General features: G+C 36.0%; 1 protein-coding gene across 1 annotated transcript in view; it reads right to left on the bottom strand.

The window, feature by feature from the left end:
• LOC130218595 (ankyrin repeat and fibronectin type-III domain-containing protein 1) overlaps positions 1-22,545 on the bottom strand; it is a 173,625-nt gene that overhangs the window by 44,342 nt on the left and 106,738 nt on the right. Inside the window, exon 6 of the mRNA XM_056450830.1 lies at positions 13,252-13,377. Within this exon, the coding sequence (XP_056306805.1) occupies positions 13,252-13,377 (126 nt within the window). The remainder of the gene's footprint in view (positions 1-13,251; positions 13,378-22,545) is intronic.

Below are 22,545 nucleotides of genomic sequence, written 5' to 3'. Positions count from 1 at the left end.
GAACGGCGCACACACTCACATGAAAGACTAGCAGATGAAAGAACGAGGGATAAAGAGAGAAAGACAAAAGAAACAGGGACACCACATGTTAACACAGCCGTCTCAGCACCCCATCAGACGAATAGTGATAGAATAGAACAGACACGCACACACCGTTTCCCAGCACACACTACTGTGAGGTCCAAGAACACACTGAGACCCCAGCATGCTGGAAATGAACACATTTTTAGAATTCTGAGACATTCCGAAAACAAAGATTGATATTTCAGAATGCGTTCTGTTACTGATCAAATGCATCACTGATCATGTGACTTCCATTTTCTATTGATACTCAAGATGATCTTCAGAATCCCGCTGGAGAACAGTCATCATCTGGTTTTGCTCATGAAGACACCAAATCAACATTTCCAGACATTCTCAAATCAATCATCGATTGGAACTTGTGAAAAGTGTTACTCTGCATCAAACACTAATTTGCATTGCGCGCACACACACAGAGAGTCAAGTTGGGGGCGAAAGTGCTGAAATATCTGGGGACTGCATCTGGCATCACATCAAAAGGCGAAGCAAAATTTAGCACGCAAATACGAGCACATTTAACACGTCCAGTAAGTCAAGGCTAAATGAGAATAGGCCATAGTATGGAAAATTTAGTGAGTAATGCCTCCGTCTAAGAATAATAGCCATTGAGAACAGTAGGCGCATGTAAACACATGCAATCCCGCACACATGTGCATGTGTTGAGCTCGCTGATGGTAAGAGATTACTCTTTACCGTTTCCCCGAACACATGTTCACATTTACCTCCGAGATCAAACTCTGCCCGATAGTGCTGCTAATGTGGCTGCTAAATTATCTGCTTTGTTTCACGTGAAACCATGATAAAAGCCGGAGAGGCGGTGTGTTTCTCTCACTCCTTTTAGCTCTGATGTTGCCATACAGAAAATAAACGGCGACTTGAACGCACTGTTTCATTTATTTATTTATTTTTATAGTGTTCCTGAGGTTTTGTTCGGCGGTGCATGTTACTCCAAAGACAGAAAGAATTATCAGCTTTCATAAAAAAATTTAACAACTTGCTCTGAAATGATTTTTCCATTGACGTCATGCAGGCTATTCAGAAATGTTAGCCAATAGCCAAATAGCGATTTAGTGCATTGTTTAGGCAAATGTGCATCGTGATGGGAAAGATGTAAGTCACAGATTGACTTTCAATGTCTCTTTGGAAAATAAAAATGGTTTTCATCACAGTGAGAGAGATAAACACACAACTGACAGCAAGAACCTAGTTCTACATTTAGAGTAACTTTCAGCATACAGTGGAGAATTCAGTGTAATTCAAGCTCTCGAGCTTGCATCTTTGACTTAGTGCTGGGCCAAGATTAATCACAATATATGTGTGTATATTATATATTTATAACGTATATGGGATATAAAAACATACATGCATACAAAACTATACATTTTTTGTAACAGATATTTACATTTATATATCATTTGTATCATATATATTTTATATCTAAATATAAATAAACGTTCTGAAATATATGCATGCATGAATACAAAATAAATATACACAGTGCACACACATTTATTCTGTCATGAACACTCTCGGGATTTAGTATGGTAATGAATATGTATACGACAATGTTGATGTATTTGTTCTTGGCGGTATAGATCTGCTATGCTGCTGCTGCTTTGATTATTATGGCAGAGCAGGTACCGAGACCTTCTACTGTCAGTATATACACAGACATGCCGTCTGAGAATATAACACGCTGCTGCTGGAAACATAATATACATGTTACCCCTGTAGCAGATCTAAACACAGGTGGAGCTGGGGTGGAAGGGGGTCTTTGAAAACATACCGCAGCAACCAATCTCCTGCGCCATGTAAATAATGATGCAGAAGCAGATTAGGTGACCTATCAGCCTGTGCACGCATTTAGTTTCATGCCAGACATTTCACTTATGTCAAATAAATACAAAATGTTTACTTTGGATGTGATTAATCGTGATTATTCTTTGCCTCCGAATTCTGTTTTCTCTGCGCAATAGCCTAGTGGCCGCTGACATATGGTGCAGTAGCACTTCAGGGCGTCCCGAGTTCGAATCCCGGCTCGAGGACATTTCCCATCCCTACCCCCTCTCTCTCTCCCACTTCACTTCCTGTCTGAAATACTGTCCTATCCACTTAATAAAGGCAAAAAGGCCAAAACTAAATCTTAAAAAAAGAATTTGTTTTCAAATAAGTCATTGACACTATTATAGAGGAAATCAGTGGGAAAACTATTCATTTGTATTTTTATTTGAGCGAAATATATGATTATAGATTATTTTTTTAGTTTAAAAAAAACTAAATATTGCAATATTTTTTGTTTAATTTATACTTTAGAAATTTGTAGAATTAATCAGCAACCCTAGTGGCCGTTCAGTGAACTGCAGCCATCATATCAGAGAGGTGTTTAATTATATATGTTCAATTTTAAAGTGCAGAATAGTTCTTTTTGTGTTATTGGGAGGACTCCAAGCACTCATTTAGTTACAGAATGACACAGAGGCTCTCTGAACACTCAAATGTGTCACATCTTTTGATTTTCTATGGAACAATATTTGTTTTAAGTGCTAATTAAGATTTTAAATGCAGAGTGAAGCTCTTAAATATGTTGCATGGCCACTTTGCGGTTTACATTCTCTGACTCAACCCTTCGGTTGCGTTGTTTTCAATGAATACTGTCTTTCATAATATTAATGAACTAAAGCACACAATGAAGCATATTTGTTAATTAAATGTTGCCTGAAGCTAGTGATTCACAGCTGTTTTATCAATTATTTATGCTTTTAAATGGCATTAAGTGGCCTTGATCTCTGCTCCAAAAACCTTATAATTTAACACATGTGTCATCATTTACTCATCCTCCACTCGCTCCAAGCATATTTTCTGAGTTTCTTTCTTCTGTAGAAGACAAAAAATATATATTGAAGATATTCAACCATTGATATTTTTTTCCTACTATGGATGCGAAGGGGTGTTTTTTCCCCTCATCGTTTTTTCAGAATATCTTGGTTTGTGTTTAACAGAAGAAAGAAAATCATAAGTTTAAAAGCCCTTCAGTGTGAGATTTGAGTGAACGTTCCCTTTAATGTTGAACATTTATCTCTGCAGCTTAACAAAGTGACTTTTACTCAATTTATTTTTACTTTTAAACATTATATTGTGAGCTTGCAGTCAAAAACTCTGCATTTTGCACTTTAATTTAAACACAAAGTATGGTTTCAAAGTGCTAAAATGCCAATAAAAGCCACTTTGTGCACTTTTCAACATCAAAAGTGGTTGTGGCAGAGATCAGGGCCTCATAATGCAACTCATTAATCACAAACTACAGGAAACTGTTCATTAACATGTGACTCATTCCAGAACTGCGGGTACATTTAAGTATTTTCCATTTATATTCTTTAAACTTGAATGACACAACAAAGGTATAATTTACAGCAAACAGAATCAGGTATTAATGTAGAATAATAAATAAAATTCTTAATGGAGACGGCACGGTGGCTCAGTGGTTAGCACTGTGGCTTCACAGCAAGAAGGTTCGCTGGTCAGTTTGCATTTCTGTGTGGAGTTTGCATGTTCTCACCGTGTTGGCATGAGTTTCCTCCAGGTGCTCCTGTTTCCCCCACAGTCCCAACACATGCACCATAGGGGTCTGTATGAGTGTATGTGTGTGTGTGTGTGTGTGTGTATGAATGAGAGTGTATGGGTATTTCCCAGTACTGGGTTGCGGCTGGAAGGGCATCCACTGCGTAAAACATATGCTGGAATAGCTGGCGGTTCATTCAGCTGTGGTGACCTCTGAAATAGAGACTAAGCTGAAGGAAAATTAATGAATTAATAAATTCTTAAAGATGACAGGGAACATTTCATTCTGCTAATAACTGTTGTTCAACTTTTTTAAAACCATAACAGACTTGACATTTTCCCTCATTTTGCGCTTTAGCTCGAGATGCTAACTTCAAACCAAACCTCACATGACGTGTCTAATACAAAATTATATGTATATTTATCATAGTATTGCTTTTGTAAGGTGAATGAGAAATGAACTGATGAGAAATTAATGATGAAATATCACAATAACAGAGTTGACATAATTCATCTGTTGATATTATTGTATCCTAAATATTTTGTACAAATTAATGAGAAAAAGGGAGTGACATCAAATCACATGCATTTTCTCTCAGTGCTTTACAGATTGTGCTGCATTTATTTAACTGTTGTAACAGAGATGACCAGAGTAGGGACAGACACTCAATGTATTTTTTAAAACTAAAAATACAATTGATACAGAAAATAGAGTAGAACTTAGTAGAGTAAACACACACACAACACACACACACACACACACACACAAAATGAAAATTATACTTAATTATTTGATGATAATTGAAGTTGAATGTATGATTCGAGAGGAGGTCATTGATTCATTTTCTGAGGTTGCCACAGTGAAATGAACCGCCAACTATTACAGCATATGTTTTATGAGAGAGTCAAAAATGGCTAAAGTGAGAGTAATTAAAGTTAATATTTTCAATATTTTGAATATGCATACAACTTCTTTATTAGAAATAATATAAATTGTGCTACTATTAAAACCGTTTCAAATGATAAGCTCTTCATAGTGACACAAAATGTACCCACAATTCTAAAATCACATCAATTTGTAACAGTTCAGGCAGCATTGGCTATAACAAATAACATGTCAGACAAAAAAGACAAAACTCTTTTCTTTACGAAGCACAAGTTTAACAAAAGCATGAATGATTATACTTGTTACGCTGCTTTTTTAACCCTTGTGTATTGTTCAAATTGACTACCCTTTGGTTATGTTGGTGGCTGTTTTTGCCCCATTGGCTTCCATTATAACTGCATTTTTTAATTGCAAAGCCATGACAGCATATAATCCTGCATTCTCTGATTGTGGTTTGATTCTGAAGAGGTACAATTGATCATTTTCACTGTTGATCATCCGTTGGCACCATTAACCTTTTAGATAAGCCTGTGCAAAAAAAAAAAATTCTGGCTTTATGGAGTTCAGTGGAGTAAAACAGAAGATTATATTGTGTGTGTGTAGAATACACTTACTGTGTTCTGAGAGATCTATCAAGGTAAGTGTGCATAGTTCTCTCTCTCACATACACACACACACACATACACACACTATACTCGATATAAAAGCCAGAAACTAAGCTTTATTTCCACTGCAACTGATGACCAACAATAAAAATGACAAACTGTTATTGTATTTGCGTTGTGAAATTAATGTTTGCTTTTTGAAATGTTTTTGCATTGTGATCTTAATGTTGCTGCCTAGTGATCTTAATGCGTTGTGTTTTGCACTACTGGGCCATCGTATGTCATGGCTTTGCAATCAAAAAATGTGTTTATAATGGAAGTCAATGGGGCAAAAACAGTCACCAACATACCGAAAGGGTTGTCAATTTGTCCAGAGTGTATTGTTGAGTTTTTGAACATTTTCAAAGCATTTTCCAAAATTATGTGTCAAAATTAAATTTGCCACCAAAAATCAGTCCATTTGCTGAAACTTAGAGAAAGCTGTGGCCAAATTAAGACTCAAAATCACCCCAGAGTGGATGAAAACATCCCTGACAGCACACAAGGGTTAAAATAAGTCAATATATGTACATAGCTTACATTGATGTGCTTAATTTCACACATTAGACTGCAACAAACTCAACAATATCAATGCATGGCAATTTTATAAGAAACACCAGTGACAGTCTGATTCTTTCACGTCGCCATCAATCAAACAAAAGCTGTGACATTTAGAAAGTTTTACGTCAAATGCACAAAGAGCAGATGACGACCTCTCTTTTTCTTTTGGAGTATTTGCTTCTAACTGACGGAAAGAGGGCAGAGGGACTCCTGAGCGAGGGTTATATACGGCTGCGAGAAGGAGAGTCTGAAATTTGATTCTTGGCACCAGACAGACTGCAGTCCGGCCAGCCAAAATTTGGAGGGGGAGTGTGTGTGACAGTAAGCAACAGGAGGGGGGCAGCGAGGACAGTATTACCCATTAGTGTGTGTGTGTGTGTGTGTGTGTGTGTGTGTTACTAGGGTCAACAGAACCCCTCTCTCTCTCTTGTGTACTTCAGGCCTGGTGGAGCCAGTCTAACCCTTCGACCTCTCACACACACACACAATAGGGAATCAAAGCTAATCAGTTGATTCCCTCTCCGTTTGAAAGACACGCCGACAGGTTTGCGTGTCTCCACTCAGATCTTCAGTAAGCAAATGCTCTTGACCAATCAGAAGTCAGATTAGGTCACATTTCAGCTCAGAATTTAAAGGGTAAGAAATGACATATTCTGCATGTACACAATAGTAGATTTTTTTGCATTGTACCATTGTTCTAATGACAATTATTAAGTATATTTAATTACTATCATTACTCAAATGTAAATCAACACAATTTTTACCAGAAAAGGTAACATTGACGAGCACCAAAGGAGGTACGGACCAGTATTGATTGGGGAAAGTTACTTTAGAAAGTGATGCATTACAATTAAGTTACAATTAATTATTAAGTTACTCCCCAACAAAGTAATTAGTAGCATTACTTAGTTACTTTTTATGGTAAGTAATGTGTTACGTTACTTTGGAGTTACTTTTGGTTACTTTTTCTGACCTGGCTGAGGCTTGATCTCTTTCAGAACTTGCAGGGTTTTCTTCTTTTTTTTAAATAGAGGAGCTCTGCAATTAACAACACACAGTTTAACCTTCATTTACCTTAAAAAAAACACATAAAATCTTTGGAGAACTTCCTGACCCCATGCTGTATATGCAGATTAATGACAATTTAAAGCAATGCATTTGCTACTTTTGTACTTTTTGTCTTATTAAAAAGTAAATCACTGCACATTCAGATACTCCTCAACTCCTTTTCTTCCATCTGTTCAAAATAATGAGAATATTTCCATCGCTGAACTGTAAGGCTCAGCCGTCTTCACTTCTGTCTGTTCTTGCATCGCCTTATTGACTGCAGGATTCAATGTGACTGCGTTCATTTTAATTCAGCTATTTATTTTTTAAAGAAAACTAACTAAACTATAAAGTAGCTCACATTTTTTAAAAAGTAGCTCAAAGATTATTACTTAATATATATTTTTATTACTAAATAATATTAAGTAAGTATTCCTTAATTACTCGTTACTTAAAAAAGTAATATTATTTCGTAACTCATGTTACTTGTAATGCATAACGCTCAACACTGTTCCGCACTCAATAATTCATTAAATAAATCACAGGAGAAAAGAAAAATGTTTCGGCTGTGTGTCTTCGTCAGTGTCACTATTAATTTCATTACTAGAATGCATCAGGATTATTTCACTTAACCAATGATGAGAGGTGAATATTGTACATATGTTAATAAATACACTACCATGTAAGTTTGGGGTCAGTATGAATTTTCGATGTGTTAAAATAAGCTTGTCCTGCTCACCAAAGCTGCATTTATTTCATCAATTTGTAAAACTGTGAAATGTTATTGCAATATAAAATAACTGTTCAAAAATAGCTTATCATTTAATTTAATCATTTATTCCAGTGATTTTAAAGATAAATTTTCAGCTTCATTACTCCAGTCTTCAATCACATGATCCTTCAGAAATCACTCCAATAAAATAATAATAATAATAATTTTATTATTATTATTATTATTATTATTATTATTATTATTATTATTATTATTATTAATATTCTTATTCTTAATATTATTATTATTATTATTATTATTATTATTATTATTATTATTATTATTATTATTATTATTATTATTATTATTATTATTAATATTATTATTATTATTAATAATAATAATAATATTCTTATTCTTAATATTATTATTATTATTATTATTATTATTAATATTATTATTATTATTATTATTATTATTATTATTATTATTATTATTATAACAATTATTATTAATATTATTGTTCATTCATTAATTTTCTTGTCGGCTTAGTTCCTTTATTAATCTGGGGTCGCCACAGCGGAATGAACCGCCAACGTATCCAGCACGTTCCAGCCGCAACCCATCTCTAGGAAACATCCACACCCACTCATTTACACTCATACACTACGGACAATTTAGCCTACCCAATTCACCTGTACCACATGTCTTTGGACTGTGGGGGAAACCGGAGCACCCGAAGGAAACCCACGCGAATGCAGGGAGAACTTGCAAACTCCACACAGAAATGCCAACTGACCCAGCTGAGGCTCGAATCAGCAACCTTCTTGCTGCGAGGTGACAGCACTACCTACTGCGCCACTGCGTCGCCCATTATTATTGTTATTATTATTAATTATGTTATTATCATTATTAATTATTATTATTATTATTATTAATTATTGTTATTATTATTATTAATTATTATTATTTGTTAATTATTATTGTTATTATTATTATTTATTATCATTATTATTAATTATTATTGTTATTATTAATAATATTATTAGTTATTATTATTGATTATTCTTGTTATTATTTATTATTATTTATTATTAAGGTGGTTGTTATCATTATTATTATTGTTGTTATTATTTATTATTATTATTGTTATTATTATAATTAATTATTATTGTTAATATTATTACTGTTATTATTATCATTGTTATTATTATTAATGGTAATAGTAATAAAAGCAATAATGACTAGAGTAATAATTTCATTTGAAACTACATACAATAAGAAAGCAGTCATAATTTTTTTATACATATTTAACAATTTAAGATTTTTTTTTAACAATTAATAAATGCCGCCTTGATAAACAGAATCATTTTCTTTAAAAAAAAAAAAAAAAAAAAAACATGACAAAAAAATAAATGACCAATAAAACTATTGATCGTGAAAAAATGCTGGGTTGTTGTAACCCAACACTGAAGCCACGTTATCAACGGTACGTTAAAATCGAAATGTCAAAAACTTTACATTTGATTAAGTTTTTTCACAATTTTTTCTACGTTTTCTACATTTGCAAAATATCTTAAATCATTTCCATTACTTAAAATTAGATGACATTACAATAACATTAAACATAACTGCATGTCAACTATCTTTATATATAATCATTTTAAAAGCTTTTAGTTACTAGTTAAAGTTAATAAAGATATGGTAACTAATGACCTTAACTTTTCCATATTTGATTGGTAATCAATAATGTGCACCGTATGTAAAGCTGCTTTGAATCAATAGTTATTGTGAAAAGCTCCATACAAATAAACTTGAATTGAATTAAACAGTGGTCGAATGCATTTGGAGAGGTTGACCTGAAACACGCACACCACTTTGACGGCATTTGAACGGGAGCGAGTTTGTTTAACGCAGTAAATCCGCCTGGTCTTTTCCCATCCCGCGTGTGCGTGTTTCAGCTGTGGCCGCATGCGTTCTAATCCGCTCCGATTAAGAGATTAAGCGCAGGAGTATTTGTGTGCATGCGGCGGTATGCGCGTGTGTTGTCGTCGCTCCCCTGTGAGAGTGTGTGCAGTGTGGAGTTGAACTGCCCGCCACCTGTTCGCCCCTCGCCCCAGGGGGCAAATCTCTCTAATTCTGATGAGCAGAGACAGAAGAGCGTCGCCATGGGGATGTTCTGCAGGGGGACGAGCGCAGGATCAATCAATGTATGAATGCGTGTGCGCTGATGTGTCTTTGTGCACCGGCTCCGTACGTGTGTGTGTGTGTGTGTGTGTGTGTGACGTTAGGCCAGTCTAAGAGGCACTGGCGACAGACAGCTCGGCGTGCAGGAGGTGACAGGGAGTCTGTGTGAGTCTCCGCGTGCTCCCAAAAACAGGGGGGCCCAGCCCTCATCGTGCCCAGCCAGGGTGGCAACATCCTGGGGACACGACGCCCAGAGACTCCCCGGAGTTATATGCGTCTCTGGAGCCCGGCCTCCAATCTGCCATATGCCACGACCCAGATGCGCCTCTTCTCCTGCACTTTTTCTTTTGTAGTTCAGGAAATCTAATTCATAGTAGGTACAAGCTACAGAGTTTACTAAAATAACTTTTTGTGGTTATTTAAACATGCGACATCGTAGGACGGTAATATTGCATGTTATTGTATATAAAGTTGGACAAATATCAAGATAGCAGATAAAGCTGTATGTAATATGTGTATACACACAGCTAAAGTCAGAATTATTAGCCCTCCTGACTTATTAGCCCCCCATATAGTTTTTTTCCCCAATTTCTGTTTTCTTCAACACATTTCTAATCATAATAGTGTTAATAACTCATCTCTAATAACTGATTTATTTTATCTTTGCCATGATGACAGTAAATAATATTAGACTAGATATTCTTCAAGACACTTCTATACAGCTTAAAGTGCCATTTAAAGGCTTAATTAGGTTAATTAGGCAAGTTAGGGTGATTAGGTAAGTCGCTGTACAACAGTGGTTTGTTCTGTAGACTTTTCTGTAGACAATATTGCTTTTGGGGCTAATAATATTGACATTAAAAAATTAAAAACTGCTTTTATTCTAGCTGAAATAAAACAAGTAAGACTTTCTCCAGAAGAAAAAATGATATAGGAAATACTGTGAAAGATTTCTTCCTCTGTTAAACATCATTTGGGAAATATTTGAGAGGGAACAAAAAAAGGAGGGCGAATAGTTTACCCAATAATTTCAATTCTGTCATCATTTACTCACTTTTTACTTGTTCCAAACCTGACTTTCCTTCTACCGTTAAACACAAAACAAGATATTTTATAGAATGCTGAAAACCTTAGTGTTACTTTTTCCAACTATGGAAATCAATGGATTCAAACATTTTTCAAAATATCTTCTTTTTTTTTCATAATAATTTTTTAGAGGTTTTCACCTTTAATGACAGGACAGTGGAGATTAACAGACAGGAAAGTATGGAGAGCAGAAAAAGGGAAAGGATCGGCAAAGAACCTCGAGCTGGGAATCGAACTCGGGTCGCCGCGAGCACCTGGGTGCTATATGTCGACGCACTAACCACTAGGCTATTTGCACCGACATATCTTCTTTTGTTCATTAATTTCATTTCATTTTCCTTCGGCTAAGTCCATTTATTTATCAGGGGTCACCACAGTGGAATGAACTGTCAACTGTTCATTCCACAGCATATGTTTTACACAGCAGATGGCCTTCCATCCTCAACCCAGTACTGGGAAACACCCATACACTCTTGCATGCACACACATACACTACGGCCAATTTAGTTCATCCAATTCACCTATAGCGTGTTTGGACTGTGGGGGAAACTGAAGCACCTGCAGGAAACCCACGCCAACACGGGGAGAACATGCAAACTCCACACAGAAATGCCAACTGGCCCTGCTGGGGCTCGAACCAGCAACCTTCTTGCTGTGAGGCGACAGTGCCTTATCTTTTTTTGTGTTCAAAGAAAATCATAACAATCATAACAATATAAAACCATTGAGGGAGAGAAAACAGTGAGTCAAATTTTTATTTTGGGTAAACTATCCCTTTAATAGGTCTTTAAATGGTCATATTTTTAAACTTTTTTAAATTTTTGGACTGGTGGTATTATTCATTTGTCAATATGAGTAACAGTAAATGGCGCAGTGGGTAGCACGATCGTCTCACAGCAAGAAGGTTGCTGGTTCGAGCCTCACCTGGGTCAGTTGGCATTTCTGTGTGGAGTTTGCATGTTCTCCTCTTGTTAACATAGGTTTCCTCCAGTTTCCCTCACAAGTCCAAAGACATGCGGTATAGGTGAATTGAGTAATCTAAATTGTCTGTAGTATGTGTGTGTGAATGAGTGTGTATGGGTGTTTCCCAGTGATGGGTTGCAGCTGGAACGGCATCCGCTGCATAAAACATATGCTGGATAAGTTGGCGGTTCAATCCACTGTATTGACCCCTGATAAATAAAGGGACTAAGCCGAAAAGAAAATGAATGAATGACAAACATTAAATGTCCAAAGTATGATATATGCACAGACTATTTATCAGCATAAGTGCATTTACTTACTGAGCAATCTTGATCACGTAGCCATTAGCCCCTTTCACACAGCGATACCAGTAAATATCCAGAAAATTTCTGTAACGACTTAACTGGTAAATTCAAAAAAGCGCTGTTCACATAGGACGTGCTGGAATTTTACTGGAAAGGACCAATCACACATCCATTCCAAAATACCAGTAAATTCTGACATCATTAACCAGAAATGACCCAACAGCTGCGCTTGTATTTGTAAACATAGAAGGGGTCGGGCTTTTGTTGATGGTTTCACTTTTATTTAAAGGTTTAGTATTCATGCAGCTGCAAGAGACTTGCTCTGAACAAATCATTTGAATCAGTGCGTTGTAACTGGAGACTTGCTCTGAACGAATCATTTGAATCAGTGGGTTGTTAACTAGAGACTTGCTCTGAACTAATCATTTGAATCAGTGGGTTGTTAACTAGAGACTTGCTCTAAACAAATAATTTGAGTCAGTGGGTTGTTAACTGGAGACTTGCTCTGAACGAATCATTCGAATCAGTGTGTTGTTGACTGGAGACTCGCTCTAAACAAATGATCTGAAACAGTGAGTTTGTTTACAGGAGATTTTCTTTGACCGAATCATTTGAATCAGCAAATTGTTAACTGGAGATTCACTCACACTGAATCATTTGAATTGGTGAATCATTAACTGAATACTCGCTCTAACTGGATCATTTAAATCAGACTTTAAAAAAGCATGAAGATATTATAAGCAAAGATTTTTTTGTAAAACAACAGATACTGCATCTGTAAGTGCTGTAAAATAAACGGGACATGACTTTTAAATGAGAGACCTGTGTTGCCAAATGAGTCATTTCAGTCAAAATTTGGCCTTAAAAATGGTGGACAGATCCATATGCTTTCTAAATTATGTGCATGTTTATCATCTCCCAAGAAAAGCTGATTTGTTTTTCTGCACGCATCTTGGAAGGGCCTCAGATTTGAGTTTTGGACATGCAGAAGGCGTAACAGAGGGGGAGAGACAGTCATAGCTGGAGACATGATGTCTGAAAAGATGAGAAGAGGAAAAAACCTTGGGTAACTAGCAGCACTCAGAGCCAACATGGCTTCTCTGCGCTCTTTTGAGTCCAAATGGCTGGTCAGCCTCTTTCAAACAGGTTTTGAGCCAGTAAAAACAGCATTATTGATAAACCAGATTTGCTGTGACAGAAATGCTGAGGTTAAAGTGTTACCAGTCAACGCTGAGAGAGCGCCTCCTGTAGGCCGGAGGTCTGGACTGCAGACTCCTGTCCTCTTTACTGCAGTGTTTGTCCTTCAGAGAGAGTCGCTGGGTCAGTTTCACAATCCCAGATTCAGTCCTGCAGAACACAAACACACAGACAGAGCACTATTACTGTAGTACAACCACTGGTTCACTATTCTTAGCTAAAAAACACACACGCTGCCTGAAAACAGTCCAATATGTTTATTTATTTAAAAACAATTACCAAGGTTAGGGTTAGTGTTAGATTAATCTAACAATTCAATCAATAACCCTTTGCCTATTATTGTTATTATTATTATTATTATTATTACTATTATTTTTTTATTATTATTTTATTATTATTATTATTATTATTATTATTATTTATATTATTATTTTTTATATTATTATGATTATTATTAACATTATTATTATTATTATTATTAACATTGTTATTATTATTATTTATATTATTATTATTACTATTTTTATTATTTATATTATTATTATTATTATTATTTATATTATTATTCATATTCATATTCATATTCATATTATTATTGTTATTATTATTATTATTATTATTATTATTATTATTGATATTATAATTATTATTAACATTGCTATTATTATTATTATTATTATTGATATTATTATTATTACTATTTTTATTATTGATATTCTTCTTATTATTATTGATATCATTATTATTATTATTATTATTAATATTATTATTGATATTATTATATTATTATTGTTATTATTGATATTATTATTATCATTATTCTTATTATTGATATTATTATTTTATTATTATTGATATTATTATTATTATTATTGATATTATTATTGATATTATTATTGACATTATTATTATTATTAATATTATAAATTATTAATATTATTGGGGCAACGCGGTGGCACAGTGGGTAGCGCTGTCGCCTCACAGTAAGAAGGTCGCTGGTTCGAGCCTCAGCTAGGTCAGTTGGCATTTCTGTGTGGAGTTTGCATGTTCTCCTCGTGTTTGCATGGATTTCCTTACGGTGCTCCGGTTTCCCCCACAAGTCCAAAAACATGTGGTATAGGTGAATTGAGTAAGCTAAAGTGTGTGTGTGTGTGTGTGTGTGTATATACCATATACAATATTAATAATAATAGTAATAATAAAGTATTGTACAGCTACAGCAATAATATTAATTAGATTAGTATTTTTATTATGATTAATGTTATTAAATAATATAATACAAATATATTTGTAAAATGAACTGTCTCCATTCAATGTAAAATAAACTAATATATATCATGTTTTACATTTTCCTGAAATAGTTTAATTCTTTATTCATTACTTTTTATTAATATTATTTCCACATGTAATACACCAAAGGAGCCAGGAGCTCCACAGGATCAAAATACATGGCCGGACTGCTATAGCCAAACCTTTGGTCACTCGTGCCAATGCGAAACATCGGTTTCAATAGTGCCAGCAGCAAAAAACCTTGGCTGTGGATAACATGAAACATGTATTGTTCTCTGATGAGTCCACCTTCTCACATATGGGAGAGTTACGGTGTGGAGAAGCCCCAAAGAAGTGTCCTACCCAGATTGTTGCATGCACAGATTAAAGCATGGGGGTGGATCAGTGATAGTTTGGGCTGCAACATCATGGCATTCCATAGGCCCAATAATTGTGCTACATGGGCGCGTCACTGCCAAGGACTACCGAACCATTCTGGAGGACCATGTGCACCCAATAGTTCAAACATTGTGTCATGAAGGCGGTGGTATGTATCAGGATGATAACACACCAATACATACAGCAAGACTGATGACAGACGGTTTAATGAACATGAAAGTGAAGTTTAGAATCTCCCATGGCCTGCACAGTCACCAGATCTAAACATTATTGAGCCACTTGGGGTGTTTTGGAGAAGCAAGTCAGTTAAGGTTTTCCTCCAATAGCATTACGTAGTGACCTGGCCACTATTCTGCAAGAAGAATGGCTCAAAATGGCCACTGATCAGGACTCTATCTGTCATTCCCAAGATGAATTGATGCTGTATAGGCTGAAAAAAGGAGACCCACACCATAATGAATTGTTATTGTGGTCTAAAACCAGCCATTTCAGTTTCATTGTCCAACCCTTGTATGTCATCATGACAAAGACTAGATACATTTGTATTAGAAATAATTATTATTAAAACAATTATGTTTAGAAATGTGTTCAAATATCTTCTTTCCGTAAAACAGAAATGTTCAGGGGAGCTAATAATTCTCACTTCAACCGTATATCATATGATATACACATATGACATGAGCTTTTTGTCGTATCTCCCAGCTTTAAATGACAACAAGTCAACAAGTGCAGCTGAAGAATGCTTAAACACTGAAGGACAAGGTCAGCGAGCGAGAGAGTGTCCCAAACACTCCTGACCTCATCCGTATTTCTAGAGGAGCGTTCCTGGACAGAAGCCGTTTGGGAATAAGACGGGAGGAAGGACAGCGGGATGAATCTGACTCCGCCGGCAGCTGCTCCAGATGACACTGCGCTCTGATGTAATGCCATTGGAGGATTTCTTACAGTAGGAAAGCCTGAGTGATGACATCACCTCCTTTGAGAGCACACGGACACACACAAACGCTGGTGTAAAAATAAATACCAAACATAAGCACGGCACAAGTCACTGCTTAATTTGTATGTGCTTTTAGACTTGATTGAGAGAGAGAGAGATGAGATCTGTTCCTCCGCAGGGCATTCTGGGATTGCCTATTGGCTTTTGGCTATTGGATTATGTATATGAAATGTCAGTGCATTTGAATTATACTGTTATACAATAAAGTAAACCATGAAATGATCCATGAAATGACTTCGATTTCTAAAAAAGTGAATGTGAGAGAGACAAGATCAGTTTCAAAACTGAGTGAGCTGTGCAAGGCATTCTGGGATTGCTTTTGGTTAAATACATTATTTAATTATTTAAAATAAATATGCATTTGAATTCTATATAAAACGCACTTGCTACTGAATTATACAGTTTTTTCCAAAAATAAAAATCTATCTCATGCATTTTACCAAGATACTAATAATATATTCCATATAATATTACATATTTTCATAAGTTTATATTCTATATTATATGTCCTATTCCATGGCACAGCATATGACATATTTTAATTGCATAAATATTGCATAGGTTTTCACAATAATGTACAATGACAAGACACTCTATAGGGGAAAATGTTATATAAAATACTTTAAAATTTTAATTTAATTTAATTTAATTTAATTTAATTTAATTTAATTTAATTTAATTTAATTTAATTTAATTTAATTTAATTTAATTTAATTTAATTTAATTTAATTTAATTGAGCCCCGGCTGGACCAGTTGGCATTTCTGTGTGGAGTTTGCATGTTCTCCAGTGTTGGCGTGGGTTTCCTCTGGGTGCTTCAGTTTCCCCCACAGTCCGAACACATGCGCTATAGGGCAATTGAAATGGGTGAATAAGCTAAATTGGCCATAGTGTATGAGTGTGTATATGAATGAGTGTGTATGGATGTTTCCCAGTACTAGGTTGCAGCTAAAAACGCATCGGCTGTGTAAAACATATGCTGGATAAGCTGTCGGTTCATACCACTTTGGCGACCTCTGATGAATAAAGGTACTAAGCTAAAGGAAAATGAATATACCAGCATGTTATCCCAGGATGATTGATTCGATACATTAATACACCCCATAATTCAGCAAATATTGTGATCATACTTTTGGAGAACAAAGTGAAGTTCATTTATACAATAATTTCGAGAGGATCATGTGCTTATGACTGCTTGCAGCCGGCCCTGCATTATTCAGTTTATGATTCAGAAATCAGACGATTCCTAAGCCACTATAAATACCCTCAGTTCCATATAACAGCCATCTTCATTTTGAAGAAACCCCCCTTCCACCCCTACTCCTTCTCCTTTCCTAAATGGGTGGCACAGTGGCCCAGTGGTTAGCACTGCCGCCTCACAGAAAGAACGTCACTGGTTCTAGTCCTTACCAAGCCAGCTGACGTTTCTGTGCAGAGTTTACACGTTCTCCCCATGTTCTTACTTAAGTTAATTGACTAATCCAAATCAGCACCATAGACATGCTACCAGTAAGTAGTTATCTCTTAAGAGCAATCACTATCTGTTCATTAGCTGCTACAGCAGGGGAGTTCTCGAGATCTACCTGGGCTCAAACTCTCCTCTCGCCTTGCAAACTGGAGGGAGCCCCGGGCTCGAGGATCTTATGAGCTCAGGGCTCTCTCCCAGGACAGCATGCCAAACAAGCTTTATAATCAATCATCAGCTAAGTGTGAACTCTTGAAATGCTTTTTATGAGCAAGCAAATCCTCTATAAATACATCCCTTGTTAAAAACCTTCACAATATGGAAATGAATAAAACTATAGAATATGATACACCAAGTGCTGCTAAGTGGAGAGTTACAAAAAAATATATTTTGGAGAAAACACACACATCCACACACACAAATTGATAAAGTACAATAGGAAAGCATTTTAAACTATTTTCTATAATTGCACTTCATAACTTACACCTATTTGCTGCACTTGCTGCTATTGCACTCCTGTGCTGCGGCCCAATTCGCACACTTATACTACACCCTAAAAGAATGTACTTTTTTGAGAAGGAACAATATATACTTTTGAGTGTATAACAGAAGAGTATGCAAGCTTTGGGACAAACTACTTCCTCGTTAACAGATCGTTATGTTGCTTAGTTACAAACCTGTCAATCATCCACACATCATCCACATTTCTGTCATATTTAATTCCCTACCTTATTGGTGAAGCAGCAGCAGGATAATCTGCCATTCACAAGTCTTTCATGCAGAGAAATCTCCTCAGGTCTTTGGATAATTATTCATACAGATGTTAATGTCCAAACACGTCTTTATATAAGTTCAGTATTGTTGTTGCAGATGAAATATAACACAGAAAATGCTATTTAAATATTTTCCAGTGGGCTAGATATTAATTTACAGTCATACAAACATCTTTACCGAAGCCTCTATACTCGATGGTTGGTCTTGATGGTTATATATCCACCATGTTTGTAGTTTATTTACACTTTGACCTGCATTTGTAGTTCTCATGTCCAACACGCAATGTATTGTGGGCAATATCAGCGGTTAGAGTATGAACGCTTCTACACTTAAAAGTTTTTACCAGAATTAGTAAACCATCCGGGAACCTTTGGCATACTATTTTCAACATACTACGATTTGGAACCTACTAATTTTATTTTCAAATACTATTTAGGACAGATAGTATGCGAATTGGGACGCAGCAACGGTTAGACCTAAACTGCATTAGTTGCCTTGTACTTGTACTTGTATAATGACAATAAAAGTTGAATCTAATCTGAATCTAATCTAATCTACAAAAGTGTATTTAGGATGTGTTGCTTCCAATAGATAAAAAAGGCCCAAAAAGCCAAATTCAGACAACTGTGAAATGATGAAGCAGTGAATCGTCTTAAAATACATCACTCTGATTGCAGCACTATCTCTAAGGTGCCTTTCAAGTGCTGTCTGGGTAGGCGGCTCACTAGTTTCTGCACCAGAGCGAGCATGTGTGTGTGTGTGTTGTTTGATGTCGACTGTAGCCAGAGCTCAGATCCAGCACTTCAGCCCAGCCTGCTCATTAGACAAGCATATAAATACCAAACACACAGTATTAAACAGCAGTGCCAGCGTACACATAAACTGCTTAGTTAAGACTAAAATAAAAGCTCTCCATACCGCACATCAAATGTGTCACGCCGTCTTATTCCACTTAGAGGCTTTGACCCTAACACACACACACACACACACACACACACACACACACACACACACACACACACCAGTACTGAAGTTTCTGTTAAACTTCACTGACTAAAAGTGACAATTAAAGTGACTCAGAAGAGAAGAATCAAGAATAAATGTGAAATGATTTTCTATCCATCCATCTCCTTATGGATTTGTTTGAGAATCCACTTATTCATTGATCAATGAAGATGTCTGACTATGTTTATTTATCCATCCATCTATTCATCCATCCATCTGTTTATGCATCCATCTATCTCTTCATCAATCCATCACTTTTTCCATCCATCCACCCATCTATCCATCCATTCATCCTTCAAGCTGTTTATCCATTACACTATGCCTTTCTACATCCATCCATCCATTCATCCTTCAAGCTGTTTATCCATCAATTAATTCAGCTGTTTATCCATCCATCTATCCCTTTATATGTCCATCATTCCATCTATCCCTTTATACATCTATCCATACATCCCTTTTTCCATCCATTCATCCACCCATCCAACTGTTTACCCATCCATCTATACATTTCCACATTGATCAATCTATCTGTTTATCCATCCATCTTCACCTTTCTACAAACATCTATCTATCCATCCAGCTGTTTATCCATCCATCTATGCCATTCTACATCCATCCATCCCTTTATAAATGTATCCATCAATTAATTCAGCTGTTTATCCATCCATCTATCCCTTTATACGCCCATCTTTCCATCTATCCCTTTATACATCCATCCATACATCCCTTTTCCATCCATTCATCCACCCATCCATCTGTTTACCCATCCATCTATACTTTTCCACATATATAAATTTATCTGTTTATCCATCCATCTTTACCTTTCTACATACATCTATCTATCCATCCAGTTGTTTATACATCCATCTACACCCTTTCACTTATCTATCCATCCAGTTGTTTCTCCATCCATCTATCCCCTTATACTCCATCCATTCATCCATCTGTTCATTTATCCATCCATCCTTCCAGCTGTTTATCCATCTATCCCTTAATACATCTATCATTCCATCTATCCCTTTATGCCTCCATCCAAACATCCCCTTTTCCATCCATTCATCCACAAATTAACCCTTTTATCCTTTAATCCTTAATTAATCCTTTATAATCCCAATTATACATTTCTACAACGATCAATCCATTTGTCCATCCATCTACGCCTTTCTACATCCATCTATCCAGCATGCCAGTCATTTATCCATCTATCTATACATTTTTACATCCATCTATCCATCAATTCAGTTGTTTATACATCCATCTATCCTCTTATACATCCATCCATCCATCCAGATATTTATCCATCCATCTCTCCATGAATCCATCCATCTATCCATCCTTCCAAATGTTTAACCTTCCACATCTGTCTATCCATTCATCCAGATGTTTATCGATCCATCCATCCTTCCAACTGTTTAACCTTCCAACTATCCCTTTATACATCTGTCCATCCATTCATCCATGTGTTTATCCATCCATCTATTCCGTTATACAGTACATCCATCCATCCATCCAGATGTTTATCCATCCATCTATCTCTTTATACATCCACCCCTTTATCCATCCATCCATTCTTCCAACTGTTTAACCTTCCATCTATCCCTTTATACATCTGTTCATCCATTCATCCATGTGTTTATCCATCCATCTATTCCGTTATACAGTACATCCATCCATCCATCCAGATGTTTATCCATCCATCTATCTCTTTATACATCCACCCCTTTATCCATCCATCCATTCTTCCAACTGTTTAACCTTCCATCTATCCCTTTATACATCTGTTCATCCATTTATCCAGATGTTTATCCATCCATCTATCTCTTTATAGATACATCCATCCCTTTATCCATCCATCTGTCCATTTATCCATCCATTCAACCATCTTTCCAGGTGTTTATCCATCCATTTACCCCCTTATACTGTATATCCATCATTCTATCTGTCCATTAATCATCCATCCAACAAGCTATTTATCTATCAATCTATCACATTATCCATCCATCCATCTGTTTATCCACCCATCTAATATTTTATACATTCATCCAGCTGTTCATCCATCCATCCATCCATCCCTTTATACATCCATCAATCCATCTGCCCATCTATCCATCCATCCATCCATCCATCCATCCATCCATCCATCCATCCATCCATCCCTCCCTTTATACATCCATCCCTTTATATCAACTTTTAAAACTATCTCAATTTCAAATCTAAAATCAAATTTAGGAAGGATCTAGGCTCTCAATTAAATCCTGATCATGCACAACATTTCAGATGACTTCAATTTCTGTCTATTAATTGCGCAGTCATCAAAAATCATCAGAAATCTGCTAATATGCACTGCTGAATAGTTTACAATAATAAACCCTCCCACATATATCATATCAAGTAAACACTCAATTTGGACTTCATCACACGCATATCAACATCTAATACAGCTCTAAACACACACAGTCTGATTCATGTTCCCAGAATTACAAAATAAAATTCAGTTTCCCTAGAGGGCCACCTACTCTCTCTCTCTCATTCTCTCTTGATCTATCTCAAACAGTATGTGCTTACCAATTTTGTAATAGCAAAAGCTACATTTCTGAAAACACATCAATGTACAAATTCTGGGGCGGCACGGTGGCTCAGTGGTTAGCACTGTCGCTTCACAGTAAGAAGGTCACTGGTTCGAGTCCCGGTTGGGTCAGATATCATTTCTGTGTGGAGTTCGCATGTTCTCCCCGTGTTGCTGTGGGTTTCCTGCGGGTGCTCCGGGTTTCCCCCACAGTCCACACACATGCGCTATAGGGGAATTGGGTAAACTAAATTTATAAGCCAAAGGAAAATGAACGAATGAATGAATAATTGATGATTTTTGGTGAAGTGTTGAATAGATCCATCATTTGAACAATAAAAAATAAAACAGAACGCCTGTCACAAAACGAGAGGACACCAATAAAAACATCAGTGATGTGCTTACAAACACACACACACACACACACAATTTTATATATTTATATATATAAAATAAACAATAAAAATATATTTCCCCACTTCCTTCTGAAAAAAAAAATATTATCACTACCATATGCAAATTAAGCTGCAATTCAAAATTCAAACACCCTCCCCCCCATCCCCCCCACCCCACAACAAAGGAATTAAGACTGAACTGTGTGTAGGCTACTTAATATTGAGGAAAAACCCCCAATCAGATGGTGAATGTCTGCCGCCATGCCTCAATTTTCCGATGTCTCCGTTTTCCCCCATCCACACTGACACGGAGCAGCAGCATTTTAAAATGAAAACAGCCTATTCAGCTCTGTGAATTGAAGGTGAATAATCTGGAGTTTGGGGTAGAATGTTTCTCTGATGTGCTGATAGTTTGTGCAGTGGATGAGGAAGTAGGGGTGTCAAAATGT

Source organism: Danio aesculapii, chromosome 24 (genome assembly GCF_903798145.1).
Source record: "Danio aesculapii chromosome 24, fDanAes4.1, whole genome shotgun sequence".
Classification (NCBI taxonomy): Eukaryota; Metazoa; Chordata; class Actinopteri; order Cypriniformes; family Danionidae; genus Danio; species Danio aesculapii.
Note: the sequence above shows the minus strand (reverse complement) of the source record. Positions and strands in the feature narration are given on the sequence as shown.